The sequence below is a fragment of the Rhodamnia argentea genome, chromosome 3 (genome assembly GCF_020921035.1).
Source record: "Rhodamnia argentea isolate NSW1041297 chromosome 3, ASM2092103v1, whole genome shotgun sequence".
Taxonomy (NCBI): domain Eukaryota; kingdom Viridiplantae; phylum Streptophyta; class Magnoliopsida; order Myrtales; family Myrtaceae; genus Rhodamnia; species Rhodamnia argentea.
Genome location: NC_063152.1, coordinates 28,520,240 through 28,534,858, shown reverse-complemented (window position 1 = coordinate 28,534,858; position 14,619 = coordinate 28,520,240). Strand labels below are relative to the sequence as shown.

The 14,619-nt window shown below is 40.4% G+C and overlaps 1 protein-coding gene across 1 annotated transcript; it reads left to right on the top strand.

Moving 5' to 3' along the window:
- Positions 1 to 9,301: 9,301 nt before the first annotated feature.
- LOC115727581 (U-box domain-containing protein 33-like) lies at positions 9,302 to 13,345 on the top strand. Its single transcript, XM_048276703.1, has 8 exons — positions 9,302 to 9,659; positions 9,960 to 10,087; positions 10,302 to 10,423; positions 10,796 to 10,900; positions 11,106 to 11,475; positions 11,575 to 11,676; positions 11,778 to 12,224; positions 12,415 to 13,345. The coding sequence occupies exons 1-8, from the start codon at positions 9,419 to 9,421 to the stop codon at positions 13,105 to 13,107; spliced, it is 2,208 nt and encodes a 735-aa protein (XP_048132660.1). The 5' UTR covers positions 9,302 to 9,418; the 3' UTR covers positions 13,108 to 13,345.
- The last annotated feature ends 1,274 nt before the right edge of the window (positions 13,346 to 14,619 follow it).

The following is a 14,619-nucleotide window of genomic DNA, read 5'->3' as shown; positions in this document are numbered from 1 at the left end:
AAAATTCTACGTCGAAATGGATAATATAGTAAAAAATTCATGTATAATGATTTGCCGGAAATGACACTCAAAATGAATGAATTTGCTCCTATGTAGCACTTAAGTGAGCGACACAAAGTTAGGACATTAAAATGAGCACGGTATGATAGTTACAACACTTTTGCTGTTGTTATCCCAAATGCTGGGTGTTTGGCAAGCCTTTTCAAGGGGCATATCGCAAAAAGCCTACCTCGGGCTGAAAATCCAATTCTGGTAGGAGGGATCGGTATTGGACTTTCAGCATTTTCGAAATGCTAAAAGCCCCATCAATGAAAAACAGTTAGTTGCCTATTTTGCCCTCAAAACCTTACTAATAATCTAATTTTATCCCTCTTAAAAGTGAAACCCTAGATGTGCTATTCATCTTCCTTCCCGAGCGAGGTCGACTAGGGGCGGCAAGAGCGGATCTGGTTGGCGATGGCCACCTTGGGTCACCCGACCTTAGGCGACCTCAACCGACCGCCGCCAACTCCAAATCTGGGTCATCGGCCGATGAAGAGTTTTGATTTTTTGCAATTGAAAAAAAAAAGAAATAACAAAAAGAAATATGTAGCCAAAAGCTTTTTGCAAGTTTTTTTTCCAAGCACTACTTAACCCAAAGTTGCATTCCAAATAACTTTCCACCAAATGTTATTTGTATTTTCCTAAAAAAAGACATTTGCGTTCGCTGAAAATCCATTTTCAAAATCGAACCAAACGCACTATAAATGCTCCTAATACCAAACTTAGTTTGCACTAAGCTCGATAGTGCTAAATGACAAATGAAGCCAAAGTCATCATTCTTTGGTCCCAAATAGATTCTTCAGAGATTACGGAAGCATCGACCGGACAATCCTTTCGTTGCTTGAAGCTTCCCCGCCGTTCACATTAAGGTTATATCTACGAAAAAAAGGATGGACACATCGAGTAAATCAATCATGACCGCCCCGTTGTTTCTCTCGTCATTGGTTTGATTGATAAAAGCAACAAGTCTCCCAGCAACAGGCCAGATCTTTCCATCCATGCAAACGTTGTTAGAATCGAAAGCTGTACGGATTGACCAAGAGTTACCTCCGCCGGAGCTGGAAGTCACGGTGGGACCTGGAACCGCAATACGGGCCCCACCCCACTTCCTCAAGACGGAGGGGACGACCACACGAGAAAGTCAAAGGGGCAAACCCCAATTGTTGTGTGTACTTTTGGGGGTGGTGGGGGGGATTGGGGGGAGGGAGATTAAGGCTTTGCTTTGATTTAACTGCATTTGCCATTGAATTTCTGTTCTTTGAACTCTCTAATGGCATCTAGTGTTCTGGGACGACCATTGTTAGAATTATATGTCTTTCTCCGGGCAAATTCAATCCGATTATATTAACAAGCTACGGAGGAATCTCAATCACGCGAGTTCATTGTGTATAGCCCATTGCGAAGAGGATGGACAATTTGGCGGCGGTGGCGGAGTAGCTTACTTTGGTTTTGTAACCTCCTTTGTATGGTCGGGGCAATGGAAAAGGAGAAGAAATCAAGCGGGCGCGCCTGATCCATGTCAAGCTTCGAGGAGAGAGAAAGCTCCATTGCCAAGATAAAAAATCTTTCCTATCCTTTTAGTCCACTTCCACGTATGTTTAGGACTTTTGCTCTCTTATTTCCACTTGAACTTCTATCTCTATATTTTTGACTTTAGGGAATATTACCTATAATATTCTCTATCCTCTTCCACAGGCACAGGAAGAATCACCAAAAAGTACTAAATGTATTACAATTATGTCAATTCAATCATAAATATTTTTATAATAATTAAGTCTTAAACCTTTTACATTTGTGCCTTGAGTCTATTCAGCCAATTTTGGCCGAAAATCAGTGACATATACACCAGCCGTCCTACATGGTGCGGCTGGGGCGGATATGAACCATTTTCAATAATATTTTGATATTTTTTGAATTCCTTATTTATTCTTTTTCTTTTTTTCCTCCATTCCTTCTTCATTCGGCCATTTGTCGGACCTCGGCAACTAGCTAGAGGTGAGGCCAAAGAGGTCGACTTCGCCGTGCTGGTGACCTCGCTGCGATGTTGACTTTGCCGCAATGTCAAGCCTTGGTGATTGGCTGGAAGAAGAAGGAAATGACGAAAAAAAAAAAGAGAAAATAAAAATGGAAAAAGAAAAGAAAAAGAAAAAATAAAAAAAACTCAAAAGAATATTAAGGTTTTGTTAAAGTTATTCACGTTGGAGGCGGCCACACCACTTAGGAAGACTGGCATTCATGTCAGCGATTTTCAATCAAAATTGATCGAATGGACTAACTTAACACAAATATAAAAGATTTAGGACTCAATTGATTAAAAAAAAGGTTTAAAACTTAATTGGCAAAGCAATAGATTTAGCACTTTTTTCTTATTTCCCCACCTAATATCTTCCATATTTAATCCATTTTTATGGATCCATCTCACATCGGGCAAGTAGATTTGCACCACCTAGTCTTATGTCAAAAATCAAAAGATGATTAAATGCTCTTATCTTATATTAGAATATCCCTAGGCAGTCAATTCAAACGTAGGTCATGATGAAATTCTTGTGTCCATGCAGCTTAAAAAGGTATCCTCTCCAATGCATGCAAATAATTATTCACTTTGCTCTCATAGGAGCTGCATGATAACACTTCGCTTCAGGATTTCTCTCGCTAGAAGTCAATATGGCGGGGAAATCCGTTTGGTAAAAACCTTAACGAAATATAAATCTATTTGGTAAAAAAATTGACTTATGGTAGGATTTTCAACTTATGGCAAGGTTTTTGGCTAACTTTGAGAAATAAAAAAATTTTATTTTTTCGCTTTAGAATCACTTTTTCGACAACACCGACCTCCGCCGGTTGCTGCCACCGATCGCCCGCCATCTCGCTGCCGGCTGCCGAAGATTTTGTTAATAATGTTTCAAAAGTAGAAATTTTCAACCGTTACTAAACGAATTTCTCTGATAAGAAGTTAATCCGGAGCAGAAGTAGAAAAATCAACTTATACTTTTAAGGAAAAGTAGAGAAATCAATTTATAACCAGGAAGTTGATTTCGATAGAGAAGTGTTACCATGCGTGCCCATAAACACCATATTTAGAGGTAAGAATCAACCGGGCAAGGTGGTGAAGATGTCATCTGTTTCTCATTATTTTCGTTGATTGACTCAGAAATGATGCAAGATATGTGTGTGTAGGGGGAGGAGAAGTATAATAAAGCCATAAATCTACCGCAATTGTGCCAATTTAGTCATAAATATTTTAATTGTGCCAATTCAGTCCTAAATATTTTAATATGTTGTCAATTGAGTTCATACGGCCAATTTTGATCCGAAATTGATGACGTGGACTCCAATAATAACGTGGATTTTCAAATATTATTTTATTTTTAATAGCATTTTTCTTTGTTTTGTTTTTTTTTCCTTTATTTTTTTTTTATTTTCTTTCTTTCTCCTTTCATTTTGGATGCAAGAGAGTTAACAATCCCTCGCCGGTGGCTGGCGAGGACCGTTAGCCCTCCTCCAAGCCCTCGCCCATGGCCGTTAGGGCTGTGATGTCCCTTGGCAAGGCCTTCAACAAGGGCCTAGGCAAGGGCTACGGCTCTTGCGTGCCCTCACCAGCCAAAATGAAAATGAAAAAAAATATTATGAAAAATCATAAAAATTGTCTACATCAATGCTGATCATGTCACATATGACAACCGATGTCAATGTCAGCGGTTTCCGACCATTTGTGTGAGCATCAGACTTCGTTTATTGATTCAAGTTGAATATGTTGATTGGGTAAGAGACTTATTGATTCAGTGAGCAAGTTGTCGATTTCATGGTTATCGATTAACTACCTACAAGTCAATTTACAAGGTCATTTGTTGACTCTAAGAATACTAATCGCCAACCTAGCAGCTACAGATTTTTCTGGATGATTTTCTTTACTCTTTGTAGATTTCAAGATTTAAATTTCAAGTCTGCAGGTACTTTTATGCATTTTCTAGTTCCTAGAAATTCATTGTGTTTTCTAATTCCTATGTCATTAATGTTGGGTATTTCTCGTAACTTTAATGTTTGTCTCTTTCCCATATATTAGTTCCTCTATAAATAGAGGCAAGTTTTCAAATGTAAGCGAAAGACACTAAAGAAGAGTCTCCTTATAAATTAATGCGTTTATATAGGTATAGGTACGCAATAAATGAAGAAATCAAATTTCATATTATCAAAGTAATAAAAGGTTTTAGATAGAACGATGTAGTGATGCAATTTAAATGGCTGCTTGGTGAGTGTCAACTCTCCATCATCCAACATAAAAAATCGACTCCCAATTTGGGTTATTGACAAAACTACAATGGGCCCGGTTGAACAATATCTTGTTGAAACATTTATTTCCGGCTTGAGGAACTCCCTTGTCAACTTACTTTCTACTTTTTCTTTTGGATAATGACACAAATGAAACTTTGACCCAATGAACAATATGATTTATAAACTTCAAATTCATTGAATATCATCCCGAAACTTTGATTCATTGTACAATGTAGTTCTTGAATTTTTAATTATTTAATATAGTCCCTGAACTTTTGGACCATATAAAAGTACTGTATGATGAACAAAGCTTTCAAGTGATTGAATTTTCTCTTTCGTGCTTTTGAATAAAAAAAAATAAAATGCAATGGGCATGGGCGACGGCGACCGTCGCTATTCTGTTGCCAACGACTCATTTTTCCTGCGACAGAGTTCAATGAATCCGGGGAGCTGTCCTTGTTGAGGTGGCATTAAGCGACGCCCAAAAAACGAAAAATGAACATAGACTTGTGACAAGGATTGGATTTTCTTGCGTATCCCTATTTCTCTGGACCATTTCGTCTCTCTCGTGTATATTAATATTAAGACAGGCTAGCGACTGATATCATAGGAAAATCTCCGCCAACTATAGTTGTTCATTTACGCTATGAATGTTAAATCCATAGGAGAATGCGTCAACTAATACTTTTCTTTTATCGCTTCCTCGTTTCGACATTCAAATCTGAATCTTTCCCTGCCCTTTTACGTGCTAGACTTTCTCTCTATGTTCTTGACTTTAGGGAATATTACAGCTAGTATTCCTCAATCCACTTCCATCTCCTCCGTACTTAAACCCTAGTGTGTCGTGGATAGTTACATGCAACCTTTTTATTGGAGCGGGTAACTAGATTTGGTCTTGCATAGGAAAACTAATTTACGTAAATATCACCTCATCTTGTTTAGAAGAAGATAATATAGTGAAATGCTATTATCTTATGATGTTCTAGCTTCCATGCAGCCCATAAAGCATTTTCTCAAATACACGCAAACAGTAGTTCATTTTCCTCTCAGAAACACCTATAGGTAGTATTATATTTGGGCAACGGGATGAAGATATCATCTTTTTTTTGGTAAGGAAAAAAACAGAAAAGGAGCGTTGTGAAATGATGAAGATATCATCTGTTGCTTGTTACTTCATTAATTAACTCAGAAGTGGCGTCGTATAAGAATGTGTAGAGAGTCAAATTAAACATGTTAATGGAATTGGAAAACTATGATGACGGATCTAGCAACCCTATAGTAGATGTGGCATGAACTTTTCTTTGACAAGAAGTATTACAATGTTTTTTTAACTTCTTCTTGCAATGGCGTTTGACTTTTGGTCTCGAATATTCCAACCCGATTATTCGTACATACCTCTTGGAATTTCCTTGCTTAGGAATCCCGTAGACAAACAATATATTTTAGCTTAGAAATAATTGCCCTATCTCGTCCTGCCAAGGCCGGCAAAGGATAAGGTACACGTGTAGACAACCCATTTCCTCTCCATTTGATTTTAACAGGACTAGGAATTTGTCTTAGGACGACATCGGTGCCTTTTTTTTTTGGACATAAAATCAGGAGAATAGTCTATGCTTTTTAGGGGATTGTTCTCTGATCTATTTTTGTTTCTTTTAGCCTAAACAAATGAAAAAAAAAAAAAATTGAGATGAAGATTGCTTTCCTAATTCCATCTACAAACGACGGATTTAGGTGAGAATTGAATTTCAGAATTAATTTTCGAACTAATTGGTGGCCCAATAATGGTGGCGGCACGCCTTGCGTACACGAAATCGTTCGACGTGACTTCTTCTCTGAATACCTGCGGACGAGGTCCATTTCATGTAATAGTCCCCACCAAGCAAGGTTCATAGAAATTGGAATCCTAATCAGTTGGGTTGGAAATTCAAAGCCCTAAATGCACGTGAAGAAGAGTAAATGCTTTTCACACCAAACTATCCTCGGCACGCAAGAGCTCACATCAAAGTCCGACGTTTATTCTTTCGGGATTATACTGCTGCAGTCATTGACGAGGAGGTCCGCCTTCGGAATAGCAAAGGAAGTGCAAAGTGCAATCAGTGCAGGGACTTTGGAGGATATCTTGGACCCATTGGCTGGAGAGTGGTCCTATATGGTGGCCAAGGAGTTGACTCATTTGGCTTTGAGGTGATGCGAGATGAGCAGAAGGAATAGGCTGGATCTCCGGTCATATGTATGGACGGTGCTCCAATCAATCGGAGCTTGCTGCGATAAACCTTGACTTGGATGCTGGTCGTGCCACATGGGACGATCGACGCTGACGTGAAAATCTTTTAATATTGTTTTAATAATTTTTTGAGTTCTCTTATAACTTTTTTCTTTTCTTTTTTTCTCTTTTCCACCCATTCGTAAGGCCAAGACCCCCTTGCCGGCCTAAGTCCGGGAAATATAAGGAAACATAAAGAAAAGAAGCAGTAAAGAAAAAAGAAAAAAAATTATAGAAAGAATTCAAAAATTTATCCAAAACATGATTAAAATATATCCATGTTAGCGTTGGTCATGCCATATAGGATGGCTAAGACTTTTTTTGGTAGTTTTCCTAGATGCGATTGGTTAACTATATGCAGAATCAGATCCACATATGTAGCAGCAAGCAAATCATTTACCTTGTTTCGCTGCTCAGTCCTGTTAAACATTTCACTTCCACAGAATTCTCATGGTAGAACTACAATTCTCTAAATCTTTCCAATCCTTGACGTGCTAGACTTTCTCTCTCTTATTTTCACTTGAATTTCTATTTATGCTCTTGACTTTAGGGAAGATCACAGCTAGTATTCTTCACCGACTTTCGTCTCCTCCGTTCTTGACCCTAAAGCCTACCTAATCTTATGTTTAAGACGAAAAGATGATTCAATGCCCTTATCTTATATTGCTTAAAACCCGTGAGCAGTCAATTCAAACACAGGTCATGATCAAATTCAAGTGCCCAGGCAGCCCAAAGAGTTTCTCCTCAAATACATGCAAACATTTATTTACTTTCCTCTCAAAAACACCGACTTTTAGAGGTAAGAGTCAATCGGGCAAAGTGATGAAGGTATCATCTTTTCTTCATTACTTCATTAACTAAATCAAAAGTGACGTCGTATAACTGTTTGTGGAGAATCATAGGAAAAAACTCATAAAATTGGATTACCATGATGAAGGATCTAGTACAACTCTATAGGATACGGTATTCAGCCGATATTTGATATGGCATAAACTTTTATTTTATTTTTTTCAGAAAAAATATGTTGTGATGTTTTTTTTTTTTCTTGCAATGGCGTTTGACTTTTGTTAACGAATATTTCCACATAATTATTCGTATATTCCTCTCCCGAATCCTTTCGGAGGAATCTCAGGGATAGAAATAGATTTTGGCTTAGTAATCAACCCTTATGTCATGAATGTCTACCGAGGCCGGCAAATAATAAGGTACACATATGTACAAATCTCTTCCTCCATTAACAGGGCAACAAATCGTATATTAAAATGACGTTGGTGTTAATTTTTTTATTGACATAAAACCAGGAAAATGTCAATGCTTTTGGGGGGATTTCCATTTGAGCTCTTATTGTTTCTTTTAGCCTAAACAAATAAAAAATGAGACGGAGATTTAGTTGGAGCTCTTATTGTTTCATTGAAGACCTGCGGACAATTTCCCTTTCTTGTCATAACCCCTACTAAGGAAGGTTCATAGAAAGAAAATCAAATTAGTTGGTCTTTACTATGCTTGATAATCTCCCGACAAATTGCTAAATGATGAATGAAGTCAAACTCATCTTTCTTTGGTTTCCAAGTGGAGAAGTTGTCTTAGCATTTAATGTGGTCGTGTTTTTCTTAGGACAAAACCAATCACAAAAGAGAGACAAAAATTCAATGATCTTTTATTCAATACGAAACCCTAGGACGAAACGCGTCATACTTCTTAGCTGGAAATGGAGGTTTCCACGAAGGAGTTATGCATTCCTTGCCACGGTACAGGAAATATAGTCTCTTGAGATCAAAATTGAGGGACATTAACCGCAACATTTAAAGAGTTAGGTGTGAGTTTTGTTTGAACAGTTATTTCTAGATCTATCGACCGCCTTTCATTTTTTGGTCCAACAACCAAAAATCGGGCGTTGTACATGTTTCTAAGCTTGTCGATTATCCATATAGCCTTATTGCAAGTATTCCATTAGATGAAACGTACTGTCTTTATCATTTTTCGTCCGATCAGCAGTCTTAGTCCATAGAGAATGGGATTGAATTGAATGGAAGTCGTGTGAATCCACCATGTACAACTTATTGCTAAAATCACATGTTTTCGGCCGTCGAAGAGTAGGCTTATATTGAATTTATTACCTCTTTGGTATAGTCGGGTCAATGGAAAGGGGGAAGAAATCCCGCATGAAGTCGATAAACGGGTTCCTAGCTTTCCGCCATTCTTTCAGGCAAATAATAATTATACTTCATGGCACCGTCGTCCAAAGTCAAGATAGAAACTTCAAACTTGGGTTCGAAGCTTGCCCTTCGATCCAGATCAAGCTTTGACTAGAGAGAGCCCCATAGACTATCGGACTAGGCTTGATGTCGCACACGCATCACACGTCTGATCTTGACTAATAGGCCTCGCGTGAAATGTTGAGGTTCATTTCTTTGAAAGCGAACAACGGGACGAACGATTCAATGCCACGTGATAACAGTTATTTTTCTCATATCACGTCAATCGATTTCAATGACAGATGCGACCAACGCAATTTTTTTTTTATCAAACGTTTTATAATGCTTCTCTCCTTGGGGGAAATACAAATGAATGGATCCCGCAAGATTTTTCAGCCATGGACATGGACGGAGAAACAGAGATATCAGTGCCTAGAAAAGTGCTACTACGGTTTACCATGTTGGATTGAGACACAGATCTCTGAGAATTCCCAAGCTCGCCTTCTGCTTCTGTTTCTCTCTCTCTCTCTCTCTCTCTCGTCTGTCCTCACTAGCTATCTATCTCCATTATAGAAGCTGCAGTTTGTCCACTTTCGCTTTTCGCTAAGAGCCGTCCCCGTCGTCGTCGTACTTAGGGAGTGTCGAGATGGCCGTGGTTGATCGTATAATCACACTTCCCGAGTTCAGAGTCCCGACAGCCATGCCGAGCTTTCGTGGGGTCGCCCCTGAACTGGCGACGCCCGTTTTCGAAGACAAGATTTATGTCGCGGTCGGGAAGGATGAGAAAGAGGGCATAGCGAAGCTTGTTTATGCGAAGCAACAATCGGGAGGCAACGTCAAGATCTGTATCATTTATGTTCTAGTTCCTTCACAAACGATCCCCATGGGTAAGTCGACGTCTTTACCATTTTGTCCTTGCACGTTACCCATCATCGATGTCCGGTATCTTGCTGTGTCGAACGAGTCTTTATTAATGATAAAAGATAAGTGCTTATCAATCTCTCATGGATATAGCACACAGATCTTCCGTGATGGACAATCGATATGTGAAAAAAGATGAATTTCCCTCTGCGGATTTCGCGATGTTCGATTTCCTTTCCTTTCTTCCGACTATTTTATCGATTCGTCCGTCTCAACAGATACCCTGATTAAACTAATTGTGCTGTTAATTTGCGTTTGGTTTGCAGGAGTCCTGGGTGCCGAAATGCCGGCGAACTCGGCGAGCGAGGTGATGTTGAGAGAACACAGAGAAAAAGAGAGGATTATCATGCATAATATATTGGATAACTACCTTCGCGCTTGTCAAAAAATGAGGGTATATTTACTTTCTTCTTCTTCTTCTTCGAGATGATTAAGTATCCTGGTCAACGACTTAATAACAAAGTGCTAGAGAATTACACAGTATATCAATCATTGTTGACACTTGACATATACAATTCTCGCGTGGCACAAGTTTTTACATAATTATATGTGTGCTTCTTTTAGACACGATAATAATCAAGCTAATTAGTTGGTTTATTGGTTAATAGGTACCAGCTGAGAAAGAGTACATAGAATCAGAGAGTGTTCAAAAGGGAATCGTCGAGCTCGTACTTTTGCACGGGATCAGAAAGCTTATAATGGGTGCAGCGGAAGACAGGCGATATTTCAAGTACGTAGAAAAACAAGAAGGACACGCCCACATGGGTCGTGGACTTTTTCATTCCAAATTTATCCTCTTCAAAGGGCGTGTTTGTTTAGATCCTTAATCACAACATTAAACCACATTCTTACTTTCATGTCAATCGTTAAAGATGTGTCGTACACAATCCTTCTTTGAGGGAAACGTGGTGGCGCTTCTCGAACGCGACGTCCTAGCTCGCCCCAAGTCCATCACTATATATATAATACACCATGACTCGTCTGGTGACATATCGTTCGAGAATCTAGAAGTCTCTTGTCTTGTGTCTACACACGCTTATGTTTAGTATTACTTGATTCATGCCAAATTAATTCACTGTCTCCTCTGATTTCGAATTGGCAGGAAGATGACTGAAATCAGGTCCAAGAAAGCTATGTTCGTTCGCGATAAAGCAGACATCTCTTGTCAAATTTGGTTTATTTGCGACGGGCACCTCATTTGCACAAGGTCATCCTCCGACTATTTAACTTGTGAATTCGTCTTCTTCGAAATTATCGAATGCGCAAGTGAGGTGCTGTGAAAATAAGTTTTACAATAGACAATCAATTTGAAACACAAATCAGCTGAAAATCTTGTAGCAAAACTTGTATGCCATACGAGACCCAGAATTTTGGCTTCACCTCGTAGTTGTTTCGACTCCTTGTTAAAATAGGGAAGCTCAAACAGGTCAAGTCATTGTGGAAGTTCCTACTGATGCACCATCTCCGACGACTCCAACCCGTGGAGCTGGAAAGTTGGCTCTCTGGAAATCGCGATCCACCCCGCCTCAGAGGAGTGGTACGGCGAAGTTCCATCCATTTCAAGAAATTCTGAGAAGAGCCTTCTCCTCGAGCGCGGATCGACGTGCAGTGGCGCCAGCAACTTCTCCTTCCCCAGATAGCAGTCCTTCCGAGCAGCCTAATGTGGCGAGCATGCTGGAGTGGCCAGACACTCCCCTCGAACACATAAGAAGTCTTTCCCCTCATCCGCAGTTGATTCAGTCGGTCTATCATACTGCCCAGTCATCAATTTCCAACACTCTGGTATGCGCAAAATAAGACAGACTATTGTTGTTTCCATGTTCTCTAGCTTAAGTTGTCCTGTTTTGGAGCTAAGAATATCTCATTCTTTGTCCTTTAAAGGAATATCATACCGGCGTGCCAGAAGGGCTTGAGGAGGGAGTGACGACTCGTGCTGCATTAGAAGTAGATATCATTGAAGGCGGGCAAAAGGATCCCAGGAAGGTATAATGTCGATATAATAAACTGGACGGCTTTCTCGACTTGTCGCCCAAAAAGAGAAAAGAGATGATCTATTGAGCATAATATTATGGGTGAATTTTCAGTTGGAGGAAGAACTTGAGAGGGTCAAAGATCAGCAAAACAAAGTGATGGAAGAACTTTGCGTTGCCCTGGAACAGAAATTGCAGCTCGAGAGCCAATTCGCCGAGACCGATGAGAGCAGAAAGGAGTTGGAGCAGAAAATCGTCGCAGCCAATGAAATGTTGCGGACCTATAGACAAGAGCGAGAGCTGTTGCGGATCGAACTCGACAACGCGCTCCAAAAGGTCGAGGAAGTGAGCAGGAGAAAAGGAGATTCCTCAGGCACAAAGTACTTCTCCGAGTTCTCCATGACCGAAATCAAGGAAGCTGCGCAGAACTTTGACCCGTCCTTAAAGATTGGAGAAGGCGGTTGCGGGAGTGTGTATAGAGGCTTCCTTCGAAATACGCCGGCGGCAATAAAGGTCATTAAACTTCATAGCATGCATAGTTCACAAGAATTTCAACAGGAGGTAAGAATTCTTGAGTATCCTCTACTTCTTTTCATGCTTTCTCTGAACCGAAATTAAGGATAATAAGAAGATATACAGACACGAATCATTAATTCATTATGGCATCGCGATTTCACAGTAAGAGTACATTAGTCACAGTAATCAAGAATATCAATGCTGATCACCGAACTCTCGATTGAATGTCTCGCAGGTAGATGTGTTGAGCAAGGTGAGGCATCCCAATCTCATCACGCTCATGGGCGCTTGTCCCAAGCCCTGCACTCTTGTTTACGAATATGTACCGAACGGTAGCCTTGAAGACTGGCTCCGCAGCAGCACCAGGGCGAAGCAGTTGCCATGGCAAGCACGGATACGCATTGCCACGGAGCTCTGTTCGGTCCTGGCCTTCCTCCACTCTTGCAAGCCTCACAGCATCGTCCATGGGGACGTCAAACCAGCGAACATCCTACTGGATGAACACTTTGGGAGCAAGCTCAGCGATTTCGGTATCTGTCGATTGCTGTCCAGCGGTGAGCAATCAAGCAACAATACCACGGTCCTTTACACAACCGACTTGAAAGGGACGCTTGGGTACATGGACCCCGAGATCCTCGTCACGCGAGAGCTCACAACGAAGTTCGACGTTTATTCTTTCGGGATTATACTGCTGCAGTTATTGACGAGGCTGCATGCCCTAGGAATAGCGAACGAAGTGCGAATGGCAATCAGTGCAGGGACTTTGGAGGACATCTTGGATCCATTGGCTGGAGAGTGGCCCTATATGCTAGCCAAGGAGCTGGCTCATTTGGCTTTGAGGTGCTGTGAGATGAGCAGAAGGAATAGGCCGGATCTCCAGTCAGATGTGTGGACGTTGCTCCAATCGATCGGAGCTTCCTCTCGATAAACCTAGAATGCTGCATACTTAGGAATCGAGTTATATACATGTTTGGATGTGTGCTTTCAACTTAAGTAAATTCACGTATTGTGTGGCAATCGTCAGCGAGTACCGACCGGCGACCGGTTTTTGTGAATATATACATATATGTTTTGCTACGTCAGGTATCAAGTTATCTACTCAAGAGTTGTTCCTGCATGTAATCACCATTGTTCTTAAAAATAGAGTTTGCTCAGTTCTGCACAAAGTACGCGGACAATGCAGAATCAGTTCCACAGGTATAGCAGCAAGCAAATCCACTGCCTCGTTATGCTATTTAGTCCTATTAAATGGACTTCACTTCCAAACAATTCTTATGCAAGAAATTGGCCGACTATGCAGCATATTTTTCGATCCGCCCGTCTCTGAAAATTTGGTAGGTTCTAATTTTCGACTTCACCTCTCTCTCATCCTTTCCTAATTCCTGTATGTGTTGGATGACTAGGATAGCGATTTGAAAACTACAGTCTGTGATATCATATTGTGTTGGTCATATTTCATACATAAAAATGTTATTATATGCACTATGAAGAAAAAAAGAAGGGCATGCTTGCATCTCTATAACTGTTCATGACTAATGACGCTTTAATATCAATTGATCGAATCTATCTTCTGGTGACGAGGAAACGAAAGGGACGTGAACCAAGTACCTGTTGACTGTATTCACTGACTCGAATAAATTTCCTGACTTAGCCAAGTAAATTCAATTGTATATCTATCACAGAGATTAGAATGATTGTGTTTGATTAAGGTTTTTATTATGCTCAACGATCACCGGGTGATCGGTCCAAGGTGGGTTGATTTCCACCCTGAAACCGAGAACCGATCCTGTCCACTCATGCACCAGACCGGAAGGCTCCGGTCCAATACCCAGGTTGGACCGAGCCCAATAGCGTAGACTGTTTATTTTTATTTTTCATTTCTTCAATTGTGATAGCTCCTGGTCAATGGTATTGTTCAGTTGTGCCAACCTCTTTCAGTAATGCCTATGTGCTTCCACAACAATGGGTGTTGAAGAAAACTGTGCTGTACTCTTGAGTTTAGAAGACCAACAATTTACAAAGGAAAAATAATAAAAATATCAAGGTACACTGATCGGGTCCGGCTCCGCACAAAGAACTGGAATCCAAACCCGTTCCTGCTGGAATTGCCTAGAGCCACCCGGTCCAATCTGGTTCCCATGTTGGACCGGGACCAGTGCTCTCCCCAAATGATCACTCCGATCTCAGCTTCTATTCTTGTGGCGATCTTGAGGATTGGATGGATGACAATCCCAACAATGATGTTAAAATTAGCGGCTAACTCGGAGCAATTATTTGATTTGCGTGCAAATTTGTTTTGAAAATCAATATTGATAGGTTCATAGACCATGGAGATATTTTTTCCAACACAACCCCCAATTGATCTCGTAACATGAGGGATGATTTCTCGTGCGAAATATGTGCACTGATTGTATTTTTAAGTACGATGGAACGACCTTAT

Bases quoted from the DNA above. Each gene is read 5' to 3' on its own strand.
- LOC115727581 (XM_048276703.1), top strand. From the start codon at position 9,419: ATGGCCGTGGTTGATCGTATAATCACACTTCCCGAGTTCAGAGTCCCG. The intron at 9,660-9,959 runs GTAAGTCGACGT...TTTGGTTTGCAG, and splicing joins TTCACAAACGATCCCCATGG to GAGTCCTGGGTGCCGAAATG. The intron at 11,677-11,777 runs GTATAATGTCGA...GTGAATTTTCAG, and splicing joins GGCAAAAGGATCCCAGGAAG to TTGGAGGAAGAACTTGAGAG.